Source organism: Parus major, chromosome 3, assembly GCF_001522545.3.
Source record: "Parus major isolate Abel chromosome 3, Parus_major1.1, whole genome shotgun sequence".
In the NCBI taxonomy this organism is placed as follows: Eukaryota; Metazoa; Chordata; class Aves; order Passeriformes; family Paridae; genus Parus; species Parus major.
This window is the reverse complement of record NC_031770.1, coordinates 89,555,075-89,578,934: the sequence shown is the minus strand read 5'-3', so window position 1 is coordinate 89,578,934 and position 23,860 is coordinate 89,555,075. Positions and strand designations below refer to the sequence as shown.

Sequence of the window (23,860 nt, the reverse complement as noted above, 5' to 3'; positions counted from 1 at the left end):
AGGTCTTCTGGGCAAGGCTCAACATTAGTATTATGTCCACTTTGATAATTCTGGAATGGTTAACTACAAGGCATCGAGATCTTTTTCAAGTGCCTTTTACCCCTTTGTGCTAACATAACGTTGTCACCTATTTCAGCTTTCTTCATACATTTTTGGGACACGAATATCTGAGGTGCTCACAAGAAGAGAAAAAAGCTTGCAGTTGAATCACAGACCAAAGAAACACAAATCTACTTTGGTCAGTCACTTCTTCTGCACTAATCCAATTCACCTACAGGATGGTTTTAAACCAGTAGAGAAACTGAACAGAAAGAAATCCACTGATTGAGGGAAGTTACTATATCTCGCCTGGCACTGTTGAGGCTGCAACTGTAAAGCCGTGCTCAGTTTGGTGGCCAGCAACTCTGAAATTCAAGACAGATGTGAGGAAGGGAATGGGGTCCAGCACAGAAGTGTAAATATATCTGGGACACTTGTGAGGTGAGGCTAAAGGAGCTGGCTGTGTTGACTCCCACCAAGAGACAGCCAAGGAGGCATCTGGGAGCTGCCCAGAACCACTTGCAGGGCAGTTATGACATGACAGAGCCAAACTCTCCTCTGAAGTGCCAGGTGAGGCAGCAGTGGCTGCAAATCACAGCATGGGAGATCCCATCTGGACATCAGAAGCAGCTTCCTCAGTGGGATGTGGTGCAGCACTGGCACAGGCTGCCTGGGGGTGCTGGAGCTCCATTAGAGCTCTGGAGCCTGAGGAGACACGGCCACAGCTGAGCTGAGCCACTGGTGCTGGTGAGAGCCCTGCTTTGAGTAGGAGGCTGGACTAGATGACCTCTGGAAGTCACTTCCATCCCATTGATTTTGATCATTGATTGTGATTTCCTGATCCTGTAAATAAGAGGTTGATCATCTATAGATGTGGTTATTAATACTGTGTTGCAATAGCAAAATAATTTCTGGAGACTTGACTAATGGCTCAATTAGCTCAGCAAGTAAATGTTCAGCGGTATTTTAACTGGAAGAATACTGCAAAATGTCTTTATCTTACTTGCAGGAGCGTATTTGTCATCTGCTACCACAAATGTTTTTATAGCTGCTTATAAATCTTAAGTTTTAACTAATTAGAAGTTACTGCACATCCTGTGATTTTATTATGAAGTTTCACATTTGTTCCTTTCCTTTAATCTGTTGTCTTTGTAAGGGAAATCTATCTATTCTATTTTGAAATACAGAGATTTCATACCCCAACTCTCTTTTGGTAGTTGATTAATTTCCAGAATTCATTATTAAATTCATGAGGCTGCTTCAAATTATCAGATTTATTACCACACTGATTTTCAACTTGTTAAATAATTTTATCTTTCATGAAAAATTTAACAATAATTTTTCATAATGATTAAATAGTGTTAAATTATTATAAATTTCCAGTATTTTTGCTTCGTCTTATTTTTCAGCAAGAATCCTAATTTCTCAGTCCAATAAAATAAAGGTACAATGATATAAACAACATTAATTTTTATATTCCAATATTTCCCTGTTACATCCATTGAATTTCCACTCTGAAACAGGACCCCTTAACACATGTATAAAACAAAGGGAAGTTAGTGTTGTTGTAAAGGCATTTGGATGTTCTATGTTTATTCCTATAAATAAAAGCATTTACCCGGCATTTCTGAAGTTAGCTTATACAGAAAGTGTCTTTAGTTTAAAAGGCTTGCTATTTGTATGGTACCATTTAGTAGAAAGAGCTCACTGATTTTAAGTTATAAGGGCTGATAGGGTTTTGAAGTGTGTGTTTAGGCTATATTTAGTATAGTTTCATCCTTGAAAGCTTTTAAGTCTTGCTCTTCTATTACAGCTTCTTCAAGCACCTGCTCTCACTTGAAAATTAGCTGTTTTGTTCTTATTTTCGTTTTGTGACATATCAATACTGTATTACATAATAATCATCATAATCATCATCATCATTGTAATTCCTCTTTATTATGGGTACTACATATGTATTAAAAATATAATTCATAGGCTGAGCCACAGCCATGAGCAAGTCATGTGTTGAAACTGAATGATATAATAGTCTTTTATAGAGCTGCATAATACTTTCAGGGTATCTAACAATAGTTAAATAGGTGTTCTTATATTTACATCTAGTTTGATGAAATTAGAGTTAATTTCTCTGCTATCAAATTGCTCAGTCAAATGTTAGACAACAATTTGTATCCTTTCGGTTTTACAGTTGACTTTAATCACTATTTCATATTGATATGTTTTATTCATATTGTGTATACCTCAGTTTTTAATTTCAGCATTATAATAACTTGGAAGATTTTGAAAGAATTTCTTTCTTTAGGAGCATGAAACTGTATAACAGGTTGATAATATACTTGTATGCTCTAATTAGTTTTGACAAATCCTAATTAGAATAGACCCAAGAAAAAAGACACTCATGAAAGAGCTCATTACTGTTTTATTAGTGTATCGAAAGACTGTGGAAAAGGGGATAAGGACTCTTACAAGCCTGCAAACTGTCAAATGCTCTGCTCTGTGAATGACAGAAGAAGTGAAAAGCAGACTGGGTGTCTGAATTAAGTAGTCCCAAGCAAATTTTTCATTCTGATATCACAGTGCTGCAGAAGGGGTTGTTTACTGAACGAGAGAAAGAACACTTGACTTGAATCCTATTTTCAGAAAGCCTGTTTTCCACTGAACTGGCAAAGTGAGATGGGACACTATTGCAATTTTCTTACTTCCATTGTGTTTATATAATGTGGATGGCATCACATGATTCCAGACACTCCTGGCACTACTGTCTTGGGTTTTACCTAAAATGAAAAATACTGTAGCCTTGAACCTTGTTTATATCAGCAAAGCTGAGGTGTCATAAACGCAAAGTACCACGTAGCTTGTCTGCCTCAGTCACCTCCCCATGTAGTCCTTATCCATCAGGTCCTATGTCCATGCTTAAAACAGCCCTGTGCTTTTAACCCACACAGCAGTACTAATGGAAACCCTATATGCATGACAACAGGACTGAAATGTGGGGTGTTTAACAGTTCCACAAGTTCCACCTATTTTAACAATTCTGTTTTTGTTTTTTTTTTCTCTCCAGTTAATTTCTACTCTTTCCACCTCTGATCATCTTTCCTCTAAACCACCTGCTGTCCACTTAATTTCTCCAATTAATCAGAAAGTAGCGTGTGGTGCCATGGTTAACATGAATCAAGCCTCTTCGCTGGAAGATTCCTGTAACAACTGGCAGTCAGCAACCAGGTTTTCTAAGCAAGACTCATCTCTCTACTTTCAGTCTGCTTCCCATAGTTCACCTCCCTCAATGTCTAAAATGTCCTCTTCTGCATCAAAGAGTTGGTACTCTACTCCTCGATTGTCTGATAACCTACAAACACCAAGTCTCTATAGCCCTGGCTGTGTTTGCAAAATGGGAGACTTCACCACATCCTCTGTTCTGGCAAGGAGTCCAAGTCTTTCCTCCAACCCTCCATGTTCAACTGAAATTCAAGGATGTTTAGCTCAGTCTGTATCCCCCAGTTCTTCCAAAAGTTTGGATTCTCTGTCTCCTCTCCCTGTACATATAGTAACACATTCATTATCTCCTACCCCTAAACCATTGTCTCCACCCTCTCTTTATGGGTCCTCTTCGACCATATGTAGTATAAATGAGCCTTGCACACAAACATTATCCAGAGGAAATTCAGCCAAGTCAAGAGTCAAATCCCCTCTGCCAACCAGACTGACTCTCTTAACTGCTATTTTGAGATCAGGCTCCTCTCAGCGGAGACCACTGTCTCCTGCTTCTTGTCCCACATTTTCCCCTAGCTCCCTTAGTTCCTCAACACTTGCAATAGATCAAAAGTTCAAAACAACTCCCCCAACCCCCAAGAAATCTGTTTCAAGTCCTCCTATAAGGCCAAATTCTCCCAGCAAAGAGGATTATTGTCTTTCAGGATGGGCTCAGCATCTGCCTTTACCTTCCAAGCCTCATATCACCCCTTGTGCAAGATCCCTTTCTCCTAAAAAGCACCCTTCCATTCAATCGCTTTCTCCAGACTGCCAAAATTCTTTGTCCTCTGCTGTCTTCTCCCATAGATCAGTCACCTCTCCAGACTTGCCATCTTCACTGCCTCCTCCTTGTGTCCCAGCTCCTTCTTCCTTTGCACATCCCACCTCTCCTTCTCCAGAAGGGCTGGAGTATTCTGCCTCCAGGTCCCGGGCACCTCAGAAGTCTCAGAGAGTACGCACTTACTCACCCATCTTTACTTGCCAGTCATATCCTTTGCTTTCTTCTACCAGTCTTACTGGTGCTTTGTCTCCTACCACAGAAAAACACTCATCTCCTTCCCCAAGTCTTTTGTACTCACCTTCTAGATCTAAATCAGATTCACCCCAAACATCTGTTCAGGAGATCAGTACCTCCTCTCCTACCCCTTCTAGCATCTCAAAGCAGTGGTCTCTCCCACGTCCTCTCTCTACCCCACTGGTTCCACAAACTGGTAATGCTAATTCCCATCCTCTGCAATTTAATTCTTCATTGGTGCAAGCGAATTTTAGGTCTAACTCCTCCTCTCCGAGACCTGAGCATTCTGCCACCTCATCAGTGTTAAAGTGCAGATCTCCCATCTCAGACAAGTCACCAGGCACACTGCCATCAAGACCCAGAGAGCTGACTTCATCACAGTCTTTTTCCCTGACTCCTGACCATGAAAACATCAAACCCAAGGTACTCTTGGTGCATGCTTATTTTATAATAGTTCTTTGTCCCTGTAGGAGGAAATCACACACATGGTGCAGAATACTAGTAAAATAAATGGGGCGTGGAAAAAATGTGGAAAAGGAACAGGTTTTGTATCAGTAGTGAAGATAGTGAAAATGAAATCCTACCCTTCAAATTTCAAGCAGTGTGTTCTGTATTCTGGAAAAGATGTAGGAATCCTTTAGCACAAAAAAGAAGATACTTTATTCTTGAGTAAGAAGGTTTTACTGCTAAGGATGGATTTGTGTCCGATGGCTCTGATGTACATTTGGTACACTTATTTGTGAAGCTTGCCTAAAATCCTGGTGTATCAAAATCAACCATGAGGCAACTATTCATCCCATTCTAAAGTAAATCCATATGTGTTCCCAGGGAAAGTAATAGAAGTGTGGTGATCTTAGGTGCAGGGCTGAGGAAGAAGCTGCTTAATCTGATTGATGTGAACTAGCTGTTCCACTGATTAGTGATTCCCATCCCTCCTGTCCTCCTCACTTCCCAGGAGGCTTTCCTCACCCCAGCCACCCCTGGACTAGCCCAGAGGAGATAATGAGCTCAGCCTGAGTGAAGACTTTGTGGTCAAAGGCCAGCAAGGGAAGATGAGGACAGTCTCCTGCTTCTTCCCTTTCTTTTGTACTTCTCTGATCTTGTTGTGCTAGACAGAGGATAAGGAGGAAAGAAAAGCCAAGCTGCCTACAGCCCAAACTACTGCAAATACAAAAGTCTCACACCTGGCAGATGAGCCATGCTCCTGCTGCTTGTCATCTGCCCAAAGGCAGGAGAGCCATCACAGAGTGAGAATAAGCAATGATGGCAATTGCTGCAGGAGGGCTTGGGAACCAGTCACACTGTAGATTTAAAGGGAAAGGGATATCCAAAAACATGCAGCAGGTAGGTGAAAACAAGAGGAACTTCTATGCAAAATGGAGGAGTTAGTTGCAGAAGACATCAGAGCTGCTGGAGGCTTTCCAGCCTCTTTTATCTTATTTTTCTACTCTGTGCTTCCCTTGTGCTGTGTTCCCTTCCTCTAACTCACATCTGAGCTCTGCCCATCATACAAAGTCTATAATGGTGTATTGATTTATTTGCTCACAGCACAAAATTACAGCCTGGTCTGCCAGATCAAGTTGTGTCAGATGTGATCCTAACAGCTTGGTCATGGCAGGAGTGACTTAAAAATGTTAATTGGAAATGAGAGGTTAAAATCAGCACAAAGTAGCAATTGTCATGAATAGTTCTTTTAAAATCCAAACAAGCCAAGAGGAACCATTGTGCTGAGCAGAGCTGTATAGTGTTACACCCTGTCAGTATTAGTTAATGAAACAAAAAGTGATATGAAATTGTAGAAATTCCAAGAAAAAAGCCCCTGAGACCAAACGAATGCATGACCAAGCCTGCAGGTTGCAAAACAGTTGCAGTTCCCGATAGCTGGTGCATTGAGCACTGTGAGATCTCTGGCAGTAAGGAAATTCTCTGCTTGTGACACAAAGCTATTGCCTGGGTTTATATTTGCAGAGGTTGCTATATTTCTTCTGTCTTTCCTACTGCCCCTTTTCCTACTAATTCTGCTTTATCATGTAATATGGTAGCACTTTTGAAACTGCCCCACCATCCCATGGAGACTGGGAGAGTGTCCACCAGTATACCAGACTTGGACCATTAGTCCAGTTTAATTTTAAATCATGTATACAAAGCTGACTCAGCTGCAGATGTGGGAGACCTAAAATATCTAAATCTAATAGAGCTGGGTATTCAGTGCAGGAAAGGTCTCTCATGTCTTTAAAATGTGAGTCTGAGACTTCATCTACTGTTAATAATGCTGTCCGTTCAACCCCCCTCCCCCCACCCTGCTCTCACTTATTTCCATTCCTAGATGATGATATAACTCATTGAACTTTGCTGATGTGTTAAAGGGAGCAGGCTGTCCAGTGTAACTCCAGCCTCAAATCTCAGTACATTTCCAGAGAAAAAAAGAAAAGTTTTGAGGAGAGAGAACTTTAATATCCTAATCAGCATTTAGGTCTCTTTAGTAGTAATCAGCTCAATTATATAACTAGACAAAAAGCAGATTGCTTCATCTGATGACTGTTGACACATGACAAAATCTTTTCATGTATGAATGTGCTAAGTGAACATTGAGGGAAAAAGGCAGCACCTAGAAGTGCTTGCCTTTGGTGTGTATAATTTGGCATGTGTAATTTTTCAACCTTAATGTTGCTTCAACAGTCATTGTAGCACATTAAGAAACATTAAACTAACATATATTAAACCAGAATTTGGACATGCACCAATTATGCAAATCAAATTATATTTTTGATACAATATATAATTTTGATATAATATATAAGATAATATTATATATATATTATTAATGCAAATCAAAGTATAACATATTAATTTAACTGTTTATATATGTGTATATATATATGCATATGCTTTCCCTTGGTTTGTATTTGTTAATTACTTAAAAATGGGAATGTTTTGCAAAGTGAGTATAAACATAAATCAACAGATCAGTGGGAAGTGTCCACTTTGGGTGATCACAGGAAATAAAGACCTTCTCCCTAGACTTTGCAGATACTTTGATAGTGCCTTCATGGACTTAATATACCAAAATGGACAGTGAGACAGAGTAGAGACAGATAAATTCTGCAGGAACAGTTGTTAGAATAACAACTTCTAGCTTTCTGGTTTGAAAAAACTTCGTAGTTGTTTCATAGTGTATCATTCTTCCATATTCTTTGATTTTTCCTATTTGAATGTAGCTCAGGAATGCATATAGATCTACCCAAAACAGCTGGGGAACAAACTGACTTTAGCAACATGAACCTCAGCACAGCTGTAAAATCTACCATAGAGCAAGGAAGATTATTCATAAGGAGCTCTATGCTACCATGCTTAGTCACTGATTTTAAGCATTTGTAGCACATGTCTAGCACATTTTGCAGCTCCCCATGGGTGTCTCAGGTGATCATTTGAAAAAAAAAAAAAAAAATAGGACATTTTCCCCCAAACTCCCTAGACTGACATTTGCCTAAGCTCTGATGTAGGAATTGGTTTGCTTTTGGCTGCACCATGGTGCAGGCCAGCAGACCTAATTGTCCACTGTTTAAAATTACTGCTATATTTCTGTGAAACAGATTATTAAATGTATTTAGGCATTGAAAAAATAATTTAAAAAACCATGAAATAATGTGTAAAGAAACATATTCATATAGATGAGAAACTGAATTAAAGATTTTCCACTTGTCTCAGACCTGCATAAACAGCACATTGCTCACAGGTTCTGAAGTATTTGGAAGTCATGAAACACATGAAAGCAGTATAGAAACATTTACATTTTAACAGTCTGATGTGTATTTATTTAGTTAATATAATACTACAACTAACCTCAAAGTGATCATAGTTATCTTTTCATATATGATGCACATTTCATCATATGTAAAAGCCTATGTGCTAGTCAAGTCATATTTCATATGTTCAATTATACAATTTTAGCTGGATATCAATTATAATCAAACAAGGATATGTTTTGTGAATATGCCTATTTTAATATTTGGAATTTGGTCTTCCATCTCACAGATCAGTATTTTATTTTAGTTTAAAATAACAAAATATAATTATAGCTATGCATGACTGAACTTATGCATATAGTTTTTGTATATGCATAAATATATCTATGGAACTTTGCAGTGTTGCTGCTTAAACGTTTGAAGGGCAGGATTCAACTCACATGACTTTTGACATTTGAAAGTTACATATCCAAGCACAGTTTAGGTGATTCTATTACAGCTAGTGCAGAGAGTAAGGTGTATTTAGAAGATGATTTTATTTTACCTTTCTATTTGTCTACTTTAGGATGAGATTAATTCTGTAGAAATGCCTATGATTATAAAAAGCATTAATGTTGACTGAAGAACCTGAATGGAAGACATTCAAGTTAGAATCACGAAATCTCATATGAATTACTCTCCCATGCTCTAGAACTCTTCCCATCAAAAAAATAGAAAAAAAATCAGTTCCAGCATTTGCATTCATCTGCTTTGTCAAGCTGTTAATTCAATATGATTGCTGTGATTACTGACTTCTTGAATGACTCATTCTCCAGTTTCCTACTAAGATGGAGTGAAGTCGAAAGCAAACAATATTATGCATAGAAAGAATTAAAATTTTGTGCCCTACACTATTTCTAGACCAGTGTGTGGATAAATTTCTTATCTGAGTTAAAATTTTGCCCACTATGCTGTCATCAAGACCTTTAGTAGATACAAAGAAAATAAAAAGTAAACAAAAGAATGACCCAGAGTGCAACATGCTGTTTCAGACTATTATCTCATAATCACCAGTATTTACTGTTGCAGGTAATGGCACATTAAAAAAACCTGACCTGATTAACAACTAAATTTATTTCTGACTGACTGCCACAGAAATAATCAATCACTAACTTAAAAGTCTACTGTTGTATGAATTTATGACTTTTTTGTCAGATTGTTACCTAAAAGGGAACAATGCAGCAAATCACCATTTAATTTATTATTATTATATGATTATTAATAATGATAATAAATAATACTAGCAGTCATGTGATTAAGAATCCTACCTCTTGAACTCCTACAAGTATAGAAGAATCTAATCAATATTTTAAAAATTACTGAGTTTTGCCTCTGTATTTTCAAACAAAATGTAAAAAATATGGTTTGTAAAGATTTAAAAATAATGGGGCAAACTAATATAGTCTAAAATTCAAATTATTTAAAAATAATAATTTTTAAGGTTGATCATAAATTTCCATACTGAAACCCATGCATTTTGTATTTTTTAGATTGCCCTTTCTGTTAGCTTTGTTTGAACGTTAAGAGTTCCTATACTTATTTTGTTTGGGTGGTAGAGTCATTTATTCAGGAGATGAAAAACTGCATGAAGATTTAAATGATCTATCCACTCAAACAAGCAATTCAGCATTTAAGGATCATAATCAGTCTCATGATAGCCAATCACAGAAATCCCTCTGATTTCATGGTTCAGGATCACACCACTCAGCAACAGCTGTTGAGGTGAATGTACTGACAGAAGTAGCTATGCATTTTCATATCAAATCACAAGAAAACTTGGAAAAAACTTACAGCCTCCTGTGATATTCATTTAAGGGAGGTAGTCAGTAGGAAGTGGTTAAAATTACTTTGGAAGCTATAAGGTGGAGGGAATTTGCTTTGTCTTACCTCATTCCTAAGAGCAAAACATACACAACCAGAACTTTAAAACGTTAACAAAAAGACTAGATTTTTTTAGAAATAGTTTTTCTAGGAAATACATAAGCATTGTTTTGTTGCAACATGTCTGCAAGATGATTGTAATTATCTTTCATTCTGTCATACCTTTCCCCTCTCTTCCCTCTCTTTCTCTTCTACTCTGTTTTACTTCTCTTCCTGCTTTCTGACTTACCCTTTTAGCAGTACAAGATCAAGACAAGCTACAAGGCATTTGCAGCAATCCCTACAAACACATTGCTTATGGAACAGAAGGTTAGTGTTTGACATGGGCATCACATTGTATATTTGAGACCATTCAGCTTTGTCTACAAATTCTGACATTTCTGTTGGGGGATACTGCAGAATCTAAGTTCTGGGAACTAACTACTCAGGATTATCATTCCAGCCATTTTCAGGGGTCAAACACTTTCACTGAAGATCAAAGACTTCGCTATATGAATTTCTGAAAATTAATTTACTACAAAAAAGGAAAAAATCCCAGTGTCCTAAAGGAATAGCCTTTTACGGCAACACATCAAAATCAGACTTGTTATTGGAAAATGTCTGAAACACTGCTGTTCTGGGACCTGACAATCAGTAGATCTTGATAAGTTAATGATTATTGGACAGCTGTGCTTATACCCATAAATTTAACATCCAAAAATATGCAATTTTGACCAGCTGTCTTGTTAAACTGTGAGAGCCATCCTTGCCATTGCTCTGACCTCTGTTGTCTTCCATCAGTGGGCCATTCCCAATATGTAGTTTGTAGAAACAATAATTTTATGTAGGACAGGCAGATAGATTCAAACCCCAGACTTCAGTACATTGATTTACTACCAAAGTCATGGTCAGCAAAGGCTGGGATGTATAGTTTATTTAGACAATTCAACTTGGAAAGTCAATTGAAAATTTAACCTTTGCATGAGGGTTCAAAATACTCATGGATACTTATTTTAAAAATATTTTTCCCAAATTATTTTTGCCCAAAAGAATAACTAAGTTTAACAAAAATTTTCTCTGATGATCAATGAGCTAAGTGTCTTGCATATTTAGAGACGTGCTTAATCATACTAATATCCAGTTTGTAGCTTTATCAGAAAAGGCTTCCTGTGCAGGACCTAGTTGAGGAATTTAGCCTCTGATTAATTTCTTTAAGCATTCCTGACTACACATCAAAATATTTATTCACATATACAGCTCGGTTGATTTCACTAGTAGTTTACAAAGCCTAAAGTTATTTGTTAGGGTGAACTTAACTCTACAAAATTTGAAGATGATAATTTTTTCCTTGAAATATTACTGATTGTGATCTAGTAATTATCAGTTAAGTGCTATAAATCAGATTCTTTTCCAGAAAAAAAGAGACATTCCTTTCTTTTCCAAAGTTTTTTTAATCTTTGACAATTTTTTAATTCTTTGCATAAAACATGATCCTTCCAGTACTTAAATCTTGAATGCACTAATGAAGGTTATGTTTGCTTTAGCTTGCAATGTAGTGCAATAGAAACAGCTCTGTAAAGGAAAATAGCTGATGCAGGAGATTCTACACCCTTACAGAATGTATTTTGGGAGGGTTTTGCTTGAGCAGAAAGCCTGTTAGCGGGTGGAAGAACTTGATGAACTCCTGAAGTACCACTTCATGGTTGACTTCACCTGAAAGGCACTGTTTGTGCACTGTGAGACTGAACCAGTCTGCAACCCAAGCCAGGTAGGTGACTTTGAGCAGGGTACTCACTCTAAGATCACACTCCTGATGTGAACTAGTGGGTTTATGTCAGCTTATTGCACTTTTTCATAAGAAAATGGATTTCTTTTGAGGGTCCTGCTGTGCTCTCTGGGACATTGACTCACAACCTGCACATTACTTATCCCCATTACACAGAACTGATTTGTACAATCTAATGCCAGCATGTGTAGAAAAAGTAACGACTCAAAAGACACCTGTGTTTAGATAGACTTTTGGTTATCCACTGAATTATGGAAAATCGTAGCCTTGGTGTATCCTTCAGCAGTGAAAGTGGTCATGTAGTACTAATAAGAAATCAATTCTCTGCTATAGGATTTGCCCTCAGGAGAGACTCTTGACTAAGTAACTTTGTGAGTATATGTTTCAGCATTGCCTGAGTACATGCCTTCTCCCATCTTGGGAATTATGGATAACAATCTCCTATTGATCTGCAGCAGCAGCTAACTGTAGGGCTCCTAAACTAGTCCCTTGTTAGCAAACAAGGGTTTAGAGTATGACTCCTGTGAGAAAGCATGAAGTAGTCACATGGCACACTCAGGCCTCATTGTACCAAGCCTCAATATCCAAGTATTCTTCTCAAATGTGTTGGGTGGGGATCTCATGATGCACTCTAACTCAACAACAGAAATTATGTTGTCCCCATTTCATACAAAGAATTTTATACACAGCATTGAAAGAGTGAGATTTAGGACAGTAAGATTTTAACTGCATGAGTGATGTTTTATTAACATTAAAATCATTATTATATGATTAGAAATACAACATAATTTTAGATATGTTTTTTAGCCTAAGGTGATAAAAAAGTGTTTAACTATGTGATTAAATTAGAAATGCACATTGTCAGAAGTCAACTTTTTCCTGCTTTGTGAGTAATTATATTATTTAAGTGATCATGAAAAATAAAATTAGTCATAATTGTGTTGTGGGTGATCTTAGAAACAATTCATCTGCAGTATTAGGTCCCATGACAGAAAAATGCCACTCATGTGCCATGTAAGGTGCAATGATTTATCTGCCTCTAAATTTTCTCTTGGTGTCTAAGTTTCTTTCTCAAGTTTTCTTTTACGTTTGTGTAGATGCTTTTATTTAAACCAACATTTTTCAACTTCTGCTTATGAAACCATTAAGCTGTCATTACCTTAATGTCTTTTCTAGAACATGTTTTTCTTATCCTCCAGTACTCTTACTCAGAGTTTTTCAAGCATGTGCCTATAAATAGAAAAGGCTGATTGGCTATATATGTGTATACCTTGAGAAACCCAGAAGTGGCTTTACCTCATCAAATCTCCTCACTGGCAAACTTCCCAGCTATTTGAGTTTGTATGAGCCTGATGTTTCTCACATCACCTGTTCTCTGCTCAGAAAAAGCGCTATCCAGGATCTCTGGGAAGATTGGGCTGTAACTTCCTTCACAGCCAGAAGAACTGAACTTGTTTTTAAGGGATGTACCCTCAGCATGGTCAGGCTCTGACAGGAAGCAGCAAGAGGGGGTTTGTCTGCAGGGAGCTGAGATGGCAGCAAGGATGGCAGGACAATGTCCTCACCAGCAAGGACACAGCTCCACAGTGCCTGAGCAAGCATGGCAGAAATGCTGATAATGTGTTGGTTATCCAGGGTCAGTCAGCAGTGCCATCACAGCCACACAAATACAGAGCTTTAAGGCAGGTTCACAGACTGCAATACTTAACTCTTCAACCCAGCAGATGACAGGATCCACTGTCCAGAAGAGGAAGCTAAACAAGTTTAATATAGGCATAAGGCAAAAATTTGACAGAAAGAATTAATTAACCATTAGAAAAAAAATGCTGGATACTGAAATAGGCTTTTTATCACAAAAATTGAAAAATCAAGGCAGGACAATTTTCTGGCTCCTCATATTCCAGATAGTCCTGTGTTTTAAAGACGTCATACTAGGTGAGCACTGTCATTCCTTCTGGGCTTATTAACACTGAGACAGTGAGTCACCCTTCTGTAGACACTCACTCTTGTGTAGGTACTCTTGTAGTTTCTGCAATTATATGGATATAGTCACAGTCTAATTCAAAATTCCCTTCTGAAGTAGGTATTATTTAAAAAGTAATGTGTCTGTTATTTAGAGGTTGTATTTATCAAAAATCTACTTCAATGTCTTTCAGTCAAAATGGATAGATGAAGAGTTTGTTTTCAAGAGCTACAGAAAAATTCATAACTTTAAATATCTCATGTTAAGAAAGAGAAGCAATAATTTGTGCAGTTGTAGAGTGATAAAGGACTTTTTTTGTCTGTAATTATAACCAATGTAGGAGCAGCCTACTAACTCCTTTCTTCCAAGGGCCTTGAAAATAGTATCTTAAAACAAGTCCAACTTCATCTTCAGGATTATATAAAATTTGAGATGTAACCCAAAAACCGTTGCAGGCTTTGGATTTACAAACCAAAAAAGTCTTCTCTTAGAAATTCAGTGGTCTTTGGTCTATGCAGGGGAATGTGGGTTTGCTGTGTTTGTCCAGCTAGGTATTCCCTCCACATACTCCACATAATTGGGGTGAATTTCCCTTGTCTGAGCATCATTTTGGTGGAAAGAGAACATACAGACTTGGTGCTGCAAATATTCTGCTCAGACTTCCCTCAGTCTGAACTGGGGATGAAGTGTGGCACATGTTATGACCCAGGATGAAGGAATGTATCATGAAACAAACCTGCTTCACAGCTGAGGCTTATCCCACATTTACCAAGTCTTCTGGAAAACACTAGCTATGACTGGTATGGATGGAAGAGGTGCAAATGTTGTCTCATTTGGATTGCATTTATCAACTAATTGCAAACAGACAACAATAATTTCAATTCTATGTAAATGTAGAAAAAGTAAAACAGTCTTGCCATATTTTGCAACACTTCTTGGAAAACTCCAAAGACCTGTTAATTGCATCCCATCAGCTACAAAAACAGACTATAGCCAGTGCAGAATATTCTCCTTCTGGAAGGAAAAAATAGAAAAAGGTATTTTCCTCTGCATGCAGAAGGAAAAAGAGGGTATGCTGTGTTTTGGGTTTGGTTGGTTTTTGGTTGGTTTTTGGTTTGTTTGTTTTTTTTAATGGAAAGGAGGAAATACAACTGGGGAAATATGAACCAAGGAATTCATATGGCAGCATTCAGCTACATTGACAACCCAGCTTTAAATTGTTGCATTTAGAAAATTCTTAGTTATTGTATTATCAAAAATCCATTGCTATAGGAACTGATCATGGCAAATGCAGATACAGGTTACTCCTTGAAATCATACAGCAGGAACCTGGAAGCCAATTTTTCTCAGTCTCAGATGATTCACCTAACTGCTGGACAATTGACTATTATTGGGCATGTCAAAATTTTCTGGACCTGGAAAGCATTTATAACAAGGCTTTGTTGAGAATATTTTGATAAAAATAGATTTTAATTTTCCCCAAATATATCTGGTGTGCTCCTACTAGGTGAATTTCTTGCATCCAGATTATGTGTTCACATCAAAGTGTTTCTCAAGGCTGGAGAAAAATACCTCATGGTAAGAAAGAAAGGCAATAATCTGTGCAGTAGTAAGACTAAATAAAAGACCTAGTTTGTCTGTAATAATAATCAAATGTGCCAATGTAGGAACAGCCGATGAGCTCACTCATTTTTCATGAGACTTGCAGTTTTCAGTATTAATTATTTTATAGGACAGAAATAGTCAGTATAATATCAGTAAAATTTTCAGTATAATTACCCAGAATCTTCAAGAAAGAAGAAAAGGAACTAATGATATGTGAAGTTCCATTATACAGTGGGATTTTTTTCACATGTGCTGAGGGCTTAGGAAAAGATAGTGATGGGAAAATATGCTCAGTCCAGGGTTTTCACAGTACAGTAAAATGAAAGCTAAGTCAGATCTAGGTCATAAAATTCATTTTTTCTCTTTCTATTGATATAGTCTGTTGGTGGATGAAATGATGTTCTATATTTCCTATATGTTGCCCAGACCTTTCAGTATTCTGATGAGATATTGGAGATTGTGTGCAGATCATTTATCAGTTTTCTTTCAGCTCTGATACAGTTTTAACAACCAAAAAAGAAGAAAGAGGAGGGAAAGGTTGTAGTCATCAGTGATGTCAATGGCACAAATACATCACACCTCCAAAATTGCCCTTTTCAAGGGAAAAAAATAGTGGTTCAGCAACTGGTTATTTAATTTAAATCACTTTACATTTTCATTATCTAAATTACAATGTTCTTTTAAATTGTGGTACCATGTTGTTTCATATATAATCAAAAATTTGAATGTCTAAATAAGAATATTCCACTTCTAATATCATTAGACCATCAGCATAGGAATCTTGAATACTGTTGATAGTGCTAATCAGCAGTATGTAGATAGAAATTAATCATAACATTTTTACATGATAACACCAGTAATTTTGAAAAATAGTAGTTGTGCATTTTTATCTCAATTTTATTCTATGTGGAAACAACAACAAAAAAAGGCATGTGGGAAAAAAATGGAGATGTGCTTTGAAAAGTTAACAACAGATTAAACAGAACCATTTATCTTTGTAGAGGTGGTAGGAATAGTTATAGAAAGTATAGTTTCTTGTTTCTACTCTTTCTTTGGAGAACTTGGCTGTTCAAATAAGAAAAAATGAAAAATAGGTAAAAGAAAAAATAATTAAAGAGGTGAAAGAGTGAAAGAAATTAGATTAATTGGCTTGAAGATTAAAGTTTTCTCAAAGGTACAGAAAGGAAGAACACTGCAGCTTTTTCTAGCGTGGTTCCTGCATGATGGTTGTATCTCAGAGGGACTGGGTAGAGCACAGACCGTGGTGCTGTGCTCACCCAAATTCTTTAGTCACTGAAGGCTCCAAAATGGAGAGATATTTGGAACTCAGTTTCTGAAACTTATAGATTCTTAAATCAGCCAGTCTTGGTTCTGAACAGAGACTTTCGGATGTATCTGTAATTCCTCTGGAAAGATTCCCCAAATCTTCAGGGTAGTTGTTTCTCACCCTTGATTTTGTTCACCCACTATTCTGGTGAATTTGAAACAGAAATATCTAGGTTTTTTCTTAACTATGCCTTTATTATGTTTATTATCTTAATGGTTGCTTGGGGGTTTTGAGAAGCTTTGATACTTTCCCATTCCAAACCCATGATTGATTAAAGTTTTCCTTTTCCTAACTCACATTCAAACTCATCATCCCTCTACAGCAGGCTGTTTGGTGAATCCTGACCCTAACAGGTACTGAAATGACTCTTCTGCTTAATTTTATTGCTTATTGAACCAGGGACACTGTATCTGAGTGCAGTGCCGAGCTGTCTTTAGCTGAGCCCTTCTCTTCAGCAGGACTGTCTATTTAGAACTCTAGTTGGATGACAATGATGAGACTTCAGAGATGAGAAAGACTATTTTTCTTTTAATGGTCTGTATTGGGATAATATTACATTAATTTCTGTATATCAAAGTAAATCACTTTTATTTTTTAAATTTTGAACTATAACTACTCTAAGGCCAACACATTTGTCAAGAGACAGAGAGGAAGGAAGAAATGTTTGGAAATAAACTGCTTTTAATTTTAGTAGAAGACACAGTGTGCCATAAATGTGCTTTTGTGCAAGATCATTTGTGTATTGTATTATAATAATATTAAAAATAAATTGTTGTTAACTTTTCACTTAGGTGTACACAGTAGCTGAAAAAGGAAAGAAATTAAATGTACTCAGCAAAGTAAAACTCTGAAATAAGTATGTTTCTTTTCTTTTTAATTTTTTTAAGATTCTGACATTTTCATCACAGGTCTACATATGTCTCCTGTATTTGGCATACCCTCATAGCCACCTCAGTCCATTAACACAGAATCCCACAGGCATGAAAAAGAGCTTTACTGGAATGCTCTTTTTTTCTCTTATACTTTAAAAAATAAATTAACAAAATGAAACCTTACAAAACCATAATGTGTTAAACAAAAAAACTCTGCAAACCCTGCAGTTCCCTTCCCTGTAGTCCAGCTTCAGCAGACACATCAGCAGGCTTCCAGAATAATTTTTGGTCTCAGCACGGTGTCTATTTGAAAATCACTTCAAAGCAAAAATGGGTGATGGCAGGGAGAATGTGCTTCACAGATGCTGGATGAAGATGAAAAAGGAACTGAGCAGTGGATTTTGCCTTTTTGAGGGTGTTTTGTGACCCTTATAAAGTGAAGGGATTGGCAAACTGATTTCCAGTGTTCTCCAACCTGCTCCAAGTACTGGTATAGGAAAGTGAGCAGTATAGTCAAACACAAGAAGCTTGTGTTTTGTTTTAGAGAGACTGCATACCTGCTAAATGAGATCAAATAGAGTATAGAACATATTTTTGCTTCATACATTTCTGATTTCAGGCTAAAACCCAAGAATGGCAAACAGTACTTTTGTTGCAGAGTGAAATCACCATCCTCTTTAAACAGGAGACACTTTTTACAGAAAACATCTACTGAAGGAAAGGAAAGGGCCTCCTGTGTGTTTGAGTCCTTGCCTTATCCATCTGCTCACAGGTGTTGGCTCTCTGTTGGCAAGCAGCAGGCAGCCCCCAGCACCTCTGTGGCACACAGTGCACACTCACTGTGTCACATTTACTGTGAAGGAGGGGGCATTGTTAATGGAGAAGACAATTCAAACTGGTAGTTTCTGATTTTCTATAAGTGGAGATGGTTCTTGAATACTCTCTTCATTGTGAACATGCATCTACATTCTGAATCAGGTTTTGGTAACCTAAAGAAAATCACTAGGCCTGTAATTTCTTTTTCTTTTCCATCTTTCCATGGTGAAAGAGAAGGAGTCACCTTTGGAAACAGAGTATTGAAAAAAGTGTTTGTTTGCTTGCTTTTCAAAATTTTCAACTCGGTATCACATCAATAACTCTTGAATTGCAGGCATTAGAAGAGCCGACCAAGCCTGCTAGCGTGACTGAAGGCACTGATTTGGACACTCATTCAGAGGTAGTGATATTATTTATGTTTCAGATCTATATTTGAAAGCAAAAAGGAAAGTTTAACTGAGTGATCCATCCTCCCTTTTCAGATGTGCTTCCCTGCCCAGCTCAGACAACAAACAGAAGAGTTATGTGCTGTCATCGATCAAGTCCTGCAGGACCCCTTGACAATGGTAACCCATCAGTATGTGGAATGGACTTATTCTCCTCCTTTGCTTTTGTCTCTTGTCATTAATATGTCCATTCTCTGTTGAAAATAATTTTTCAGCGCCGGTGTGAGTCTTCTCCAAGTTTTCTGCAGATGAGCACAGAGTCAGATGTTGGCAAGGTAGGTGAACGAGCCCACCTACACAGCAAGGGCTCTTTTCAAGTAATTATAAAGGCAGGCAAGATCAGTAGGCAGTAGAGGCTGCTGCAACAGTAAAACCAATGGCAACTCAAAGCTACAGCTGAGAAATGCAAAATCAAAAGTGTTTGGTGGTTAAAAAGCATGTTAAAACAGAACTGTAGCCTTGGAGTCAGTGCAGTCTTTGCTGCAGGATGCTCTCCTGAAGCCAGAAGGAGATGTATTATGAAAGAGAAAGAGTGTATTAAGGCTCCAGAGGCTAAAAAATCTCTCATACGTTGCCTGCCATATGGCAGGGTCTTTGGCTTTTTCCCAGACTTCATCCCATCCTTGTGTCTTTACTACAAAGGAATCAATGTTTCTAGCTTTGATGGAAAGCATCTTTCAGAGCATAGTGGTTTTTTCCAAGTTCATTATTTATTTTCAACCAGTGGGAGGATTAAATTAATAGTTGGACTTGCTCTGAAGTTCTGATTTCATTTTAAGCCTCACCACTCCCAGAAGGAGGATGTCTGCAACATCTCTTTCTCCTGGATAGCCAAGAAGTAGGTAGTGAGAGGCAGGGTTAATTTTCTATTTCTAAACTGGTTTCATTAAGTTATACTGATGTGCTTTCTGGGTTCAGAAGAATGGCTAACCAAGGGAAGAAGGTCTTGTATTCAGTATGCCCCAAGTAAAATTAAGTTACTTGTCGTAGCTATAAGAAAGTGAAAATGGCAGAAATCCAACTAAAAATGTGAGGAAAGGAATTTCTGGGAGATCAACACATTAAAAAGTAAATCCATTCAAAATATCCTGCTGAATGTCCAGTCAACCATGCAAGAATAGGGCATAAGTCCAACATTTATCAGTGGCTTTATTGAATATACAATCCAAATTTATTTTTTTAAAAAAAATTACTTCTGTCAGTCAGCATGCAGTGGTAAATTGGACTCCAAGAGGCTGAAAGAAAGAAATGTGATAGCAGGAGAAGGATGGGCAGGCAGTGTTACATGTTTTTCAGTGCCTGTAGAATCTGGAGTGGTTAAAATGTTGCTACCAAGCTGAGTTGGGGTATCCAAAAATCACTTCCTTGGGCAATTGAGAATGGAAGGCATCTTTTGGCAGTCATGAAATAAAATAAAAGGGGAGAAAAGGTGAGCTTAATAGGATGTAGCACAGGGACCAAGATAAAAGTGATGAGGATCTCAGAATGAGGTAAAAAAATGCTTAACAGAGGGTAAAAGAAGGTCACAGACATGGAAAAAGAAAAAAACTGACATATAAATACCTTATAAATGTTATGGATTAGTCAAATTAAGGAAAATTCTTGCAAATGAAAGCAAGGACAGGTAATATTATGTATTTTGTGAGCAAATGTAATTTCAATTTCATGGGGCAACGATACCTATGGCTAAGCATTTTGTTATGAGAGTTCTCATATTAAATTCTGTCCTCAGTAGGGCAGGATCAATGTTTCTGAGCAGTAAAATTAAGTAGTATTTTCTACAATAAACATACAAACAAAAGTTAAATATGCCTTAGTTTCACATATGGTGTGAATCTTTCTGGAAAACATAAGTTTTCCTGAATTTGAGCAATTAATAAATTCTCAGAATGTTGAAAATCTCTTGGGGTTACTGTTCAGAGTAACTCTATATATTGATTATATATCTATTTGTTTTTTTACAAGATGTCAACAACACTGCAGAGAGCAGTGGGGCGTGAAACCAGATATGTAAGTACTTTTACAATTGCTCTATATTTTGCATGCAAAAATGCTTAGTTTGTCTGCTCCTAAGCAGTCCTGGGTGAGTCTGAACATGCATCTGCTTGTGATATCAGATGATGACTAGCATAGACAAGCACATATATTACAGTGCATTTGAAACTTGAGGTGTCTTCCACTGTAGTAAATCCATCCTGGTTGGAGTTTCTTCACTGCTGTGTCTGTTGATAATTTTACCTGTGTGACTATGACATTAAAATTAATTTCCTCACCTTTCTTTGTTGTTGTTTCCTTCAAGCCTGGGGCAGGAGTTCAGCTGTTTGCTAATCAGACTGTTATGGTGCTGATTTCTTTGGACTCAGTCTGCACTGTAGGGGACTTGCTTTGGTAGAAGTCCTGTAGTTCTTGCTTATCCTTCAGAATCTGAAGGTTGATCCAAACTTTTCTTCCAAGATACAGAGCTGGCTAAAACCCCACAGTTTAGATGAATTGAAGCTGTTTTGTCACTTAAACACACATTCCAACATATGATGAAAATATCTATATTGAGTCATTAGTTCAACTATTGAAACATTAAGCCCAATTAACATTTTAATTCTCTCTAGCATACACAGTTACTGCAGGTTCCGTATTTTACTTGCAACTCATTTAGGCATGTGGTGAGAAATCTCAGCTTACTATTCATCATTCAGCATTTCTATTGAACCTCAAATCAAAGCAGTGCTGGCAAAGTAACAGAGGTCTCCCAGTTTTATGCCAGCACAATGCTTGACTGATCAATTCAATTTTGCTTCCTGAATGTGGCAGTATGCATATTTTATTGCATACTGTGATTTTTGCTAGACAGATTGTGCTGGCTCATACTAATTAGGAAGACTATCAGAGGAGAGCTTTTTAATGAAATAAAAGAGTGTACTTCAGAGGTAGTCTTTGAGAACAGAGTGTATTTAATAATACTCCAGTGCTAATCTCCAGCTCCCAAAACTGGAATATGGACATATACCACAAATTCAGGCATCCACATTAGGGAAGCTGAGGGATGACATGGAAAATCATGCTTACAAATACTTTTTTTTTTCTATTTCCACCAGAGCATTCTAGATGAATGAAACAAATAGTACAGCTGTGTTGAATTTTTTGTGTTTCAGGAGACAGACTGGGTTCTCCAGGTTGGACTGTGGTGCCTGAACTTGATGGGTCCAGGCTCTCCTGTACACTGTCATTGCTGTACTCTGCAGCAGAGTCTCCTGAGGGATGTGTTAGGTGTCTATAATAGCCTAGGTGCATCACAGCTCTTTCCTCCTCTCTTGTTCTGCTTTCTTAGTAAGATATAGAAAGACTATTTCTGCCCCTGTTAATAATCCAGGCAGTGGTTTGTCCTCTGGCCATTAGGGAAAGGGCACACTGAAGTGGTTTTCTGTAAAATTATCTTATTTTTGTATTTATGATATCTAATACTGAGATGCTTGTCCAAATGTTGCTTTGAGGGTATTTTTGGTTAAAAGAGGAGCTTAAATTTGTTTATGAGTGATGTTAAAGTATTATTTATAACCACCACATGTAAAGGTATATGTATGCACATATGGTAATATTGCTAATTCGGTAGGTTATATAGAGTAGTAGATTATAGAAGTATGTTGAAATAGCCTGCCATTTAACAATTAAAATGTTATGGATTTGCCTTGACCTCAGCTTTTATCTTCTCAGGAACTTCAGAACCTTTTAAGGATGTAAATAATTGTACAAACAGCAAGGGAGTGTATAAAAAGTGTGAAAAATAACTTCAGTTTATAGCAGCTGACAACTAAGTACTACAGCTGTGATTTAACAACTTCTGAAACTGTATGGCTTTGATATGATTCTATTCAATATTTAATACTAATACTAATGCATTTCTGTTGGCTTTAGGGATGATACCACTGATTTTTAATAATAATACAATGATTCTCTGGATAGGAATTTCTCATGGTTAACTGGAAAAATGAATGTCCATATTACTGACATGTACAGTTAAGTAGGATTGTTCTGATTCCCTACTGTAAAGTGAGAAAAGGTTGAGAAGGTACTCAGCCCAGTACTATTCACAATGTTAATAACACTGATGTTGAAAATTAACAATGGCAAGCTCATTATCTCATTTAAATGAGATTTAAATTTCAAGAATAGATCAAGAATAGATCAAGAATAGATAAAGATGAAAAAGGGAAATTTTGTTGCACTTGGAAAAAAGAACCTCTAAAAGCTTAACAGGCATTTGATTATATCTAGAAATAAACTGGAAATGAGAATGTTTTATATTCTCTCATACTGCATCACACTGCATCAGTGGGAAAAGCTTCTGTAGCTAAGCTAAGCCTAGTATTGTACTGAATTTATTTTTGGTCATCATTATAATCACAAAGATATTGCATGTAATACTATATATCTTCATATTTTTTGCAGGCCAACCTTAACAAATCGGTGCCTATAGTAACTGAGAGTCAGCTGGTATGTATAGCATAGATCTGATACACTGTTTTTCAAAATTTGCACAAGCACAGAATTTTATTAATTATTTTCTTTCTTAGTCCTTTGAAAAAAACTCCAGTCAGTATCTTTTTACAAAGCTGCATTGCTTCTACAGAGCTGTATCAGTTTTATTTCTGCACTGAATACGCACCTGTTTTAAGCGGCTATAAATCCGGACACTACTTGTAAACCCATGGGCCAAATGCCAAACTACAGTCATGCTGAATCTTGTGGTGTATGACAGCAGTAGAGTCGACTGCTGATTCTTGGACTCTCTTAATATTCCACTTGTACAATTTTAAGTGCAAAAAGATTCTAGCATCTATTTTTTCTCACACTCTGCTTTACGTCAAAGCTGCTTTAACAAGTGAAAAGCAGGGGTAAGATCAAGTAAGAAAGGGAGGTGATATACCAGATGTTCATTTTAGCTCTGATCACAATTTCATCTTGTTGGAACCAAAATTTTTGAAGAAGAGTTGTAAGGGAAATCATGGAGCCTTCACAAGTGACAGTGACCACTAATGAATGCTTAAGGCAAAAAGGAGATGTAGATGAGAATTTTTTCCCTTGTATTTCAACTAATGGCAT

General features: G+C 37.1%; 1 protein-coding gene across 10 annotated transcripts in view; it reads left to right on the top strand.

The window, feature by feature from the left end:
* MLIP (muscular LMNA interacting protein) overlaps nucleotides 1–23,860 on the top strand; it is a 106,789-nt gene that overhangs the window by 51,396 nt on the left and 31,533 nt on the right. For 6 of the 10 annotated variants that reach the window (XM_033513017.1, XM_033513016.1, XM_033513015.1 and 3 more), the window contains exons 4-10: nucleotides 3,101–4,726; nucleotides 10,207–10,278; nucleotides 18,652–18,717; nucleotides 18,800–18,883; nucleotides 18,979–19,038; nucleotides 20,729–20,773; nucleotides 23,207–23,251. In XM_033513017.1, coding sequence (XP_033368908.1) covers nucleotides 3,101–4,726; nucleotides 10,207–10,278; nucleotides 18,652–18,717; nucleotides 18,800–18,883; nucleotides 18,979–19,038; nucleotides 20,729–20,773; nucleotides 23,207–23,251 — 1,998 coding nt within the window. The remainder of the gene's footprint in view (nucleotides 1–3,100; nucleotides 4,727–10,206; nucleotides 10,279–18,651; nucleotides 18,718–18,799; nucleotides 18,884–18,978; nucleotides 19,039–20,728; nucleotides 20,774–23,206; nucleotides 23,252–23,860) is intronic. The other 4 variants (XM_033513012.1, XM_033513018.1, XM_033513014.1 and 1 more) reach the window with 4 other exon arrangements.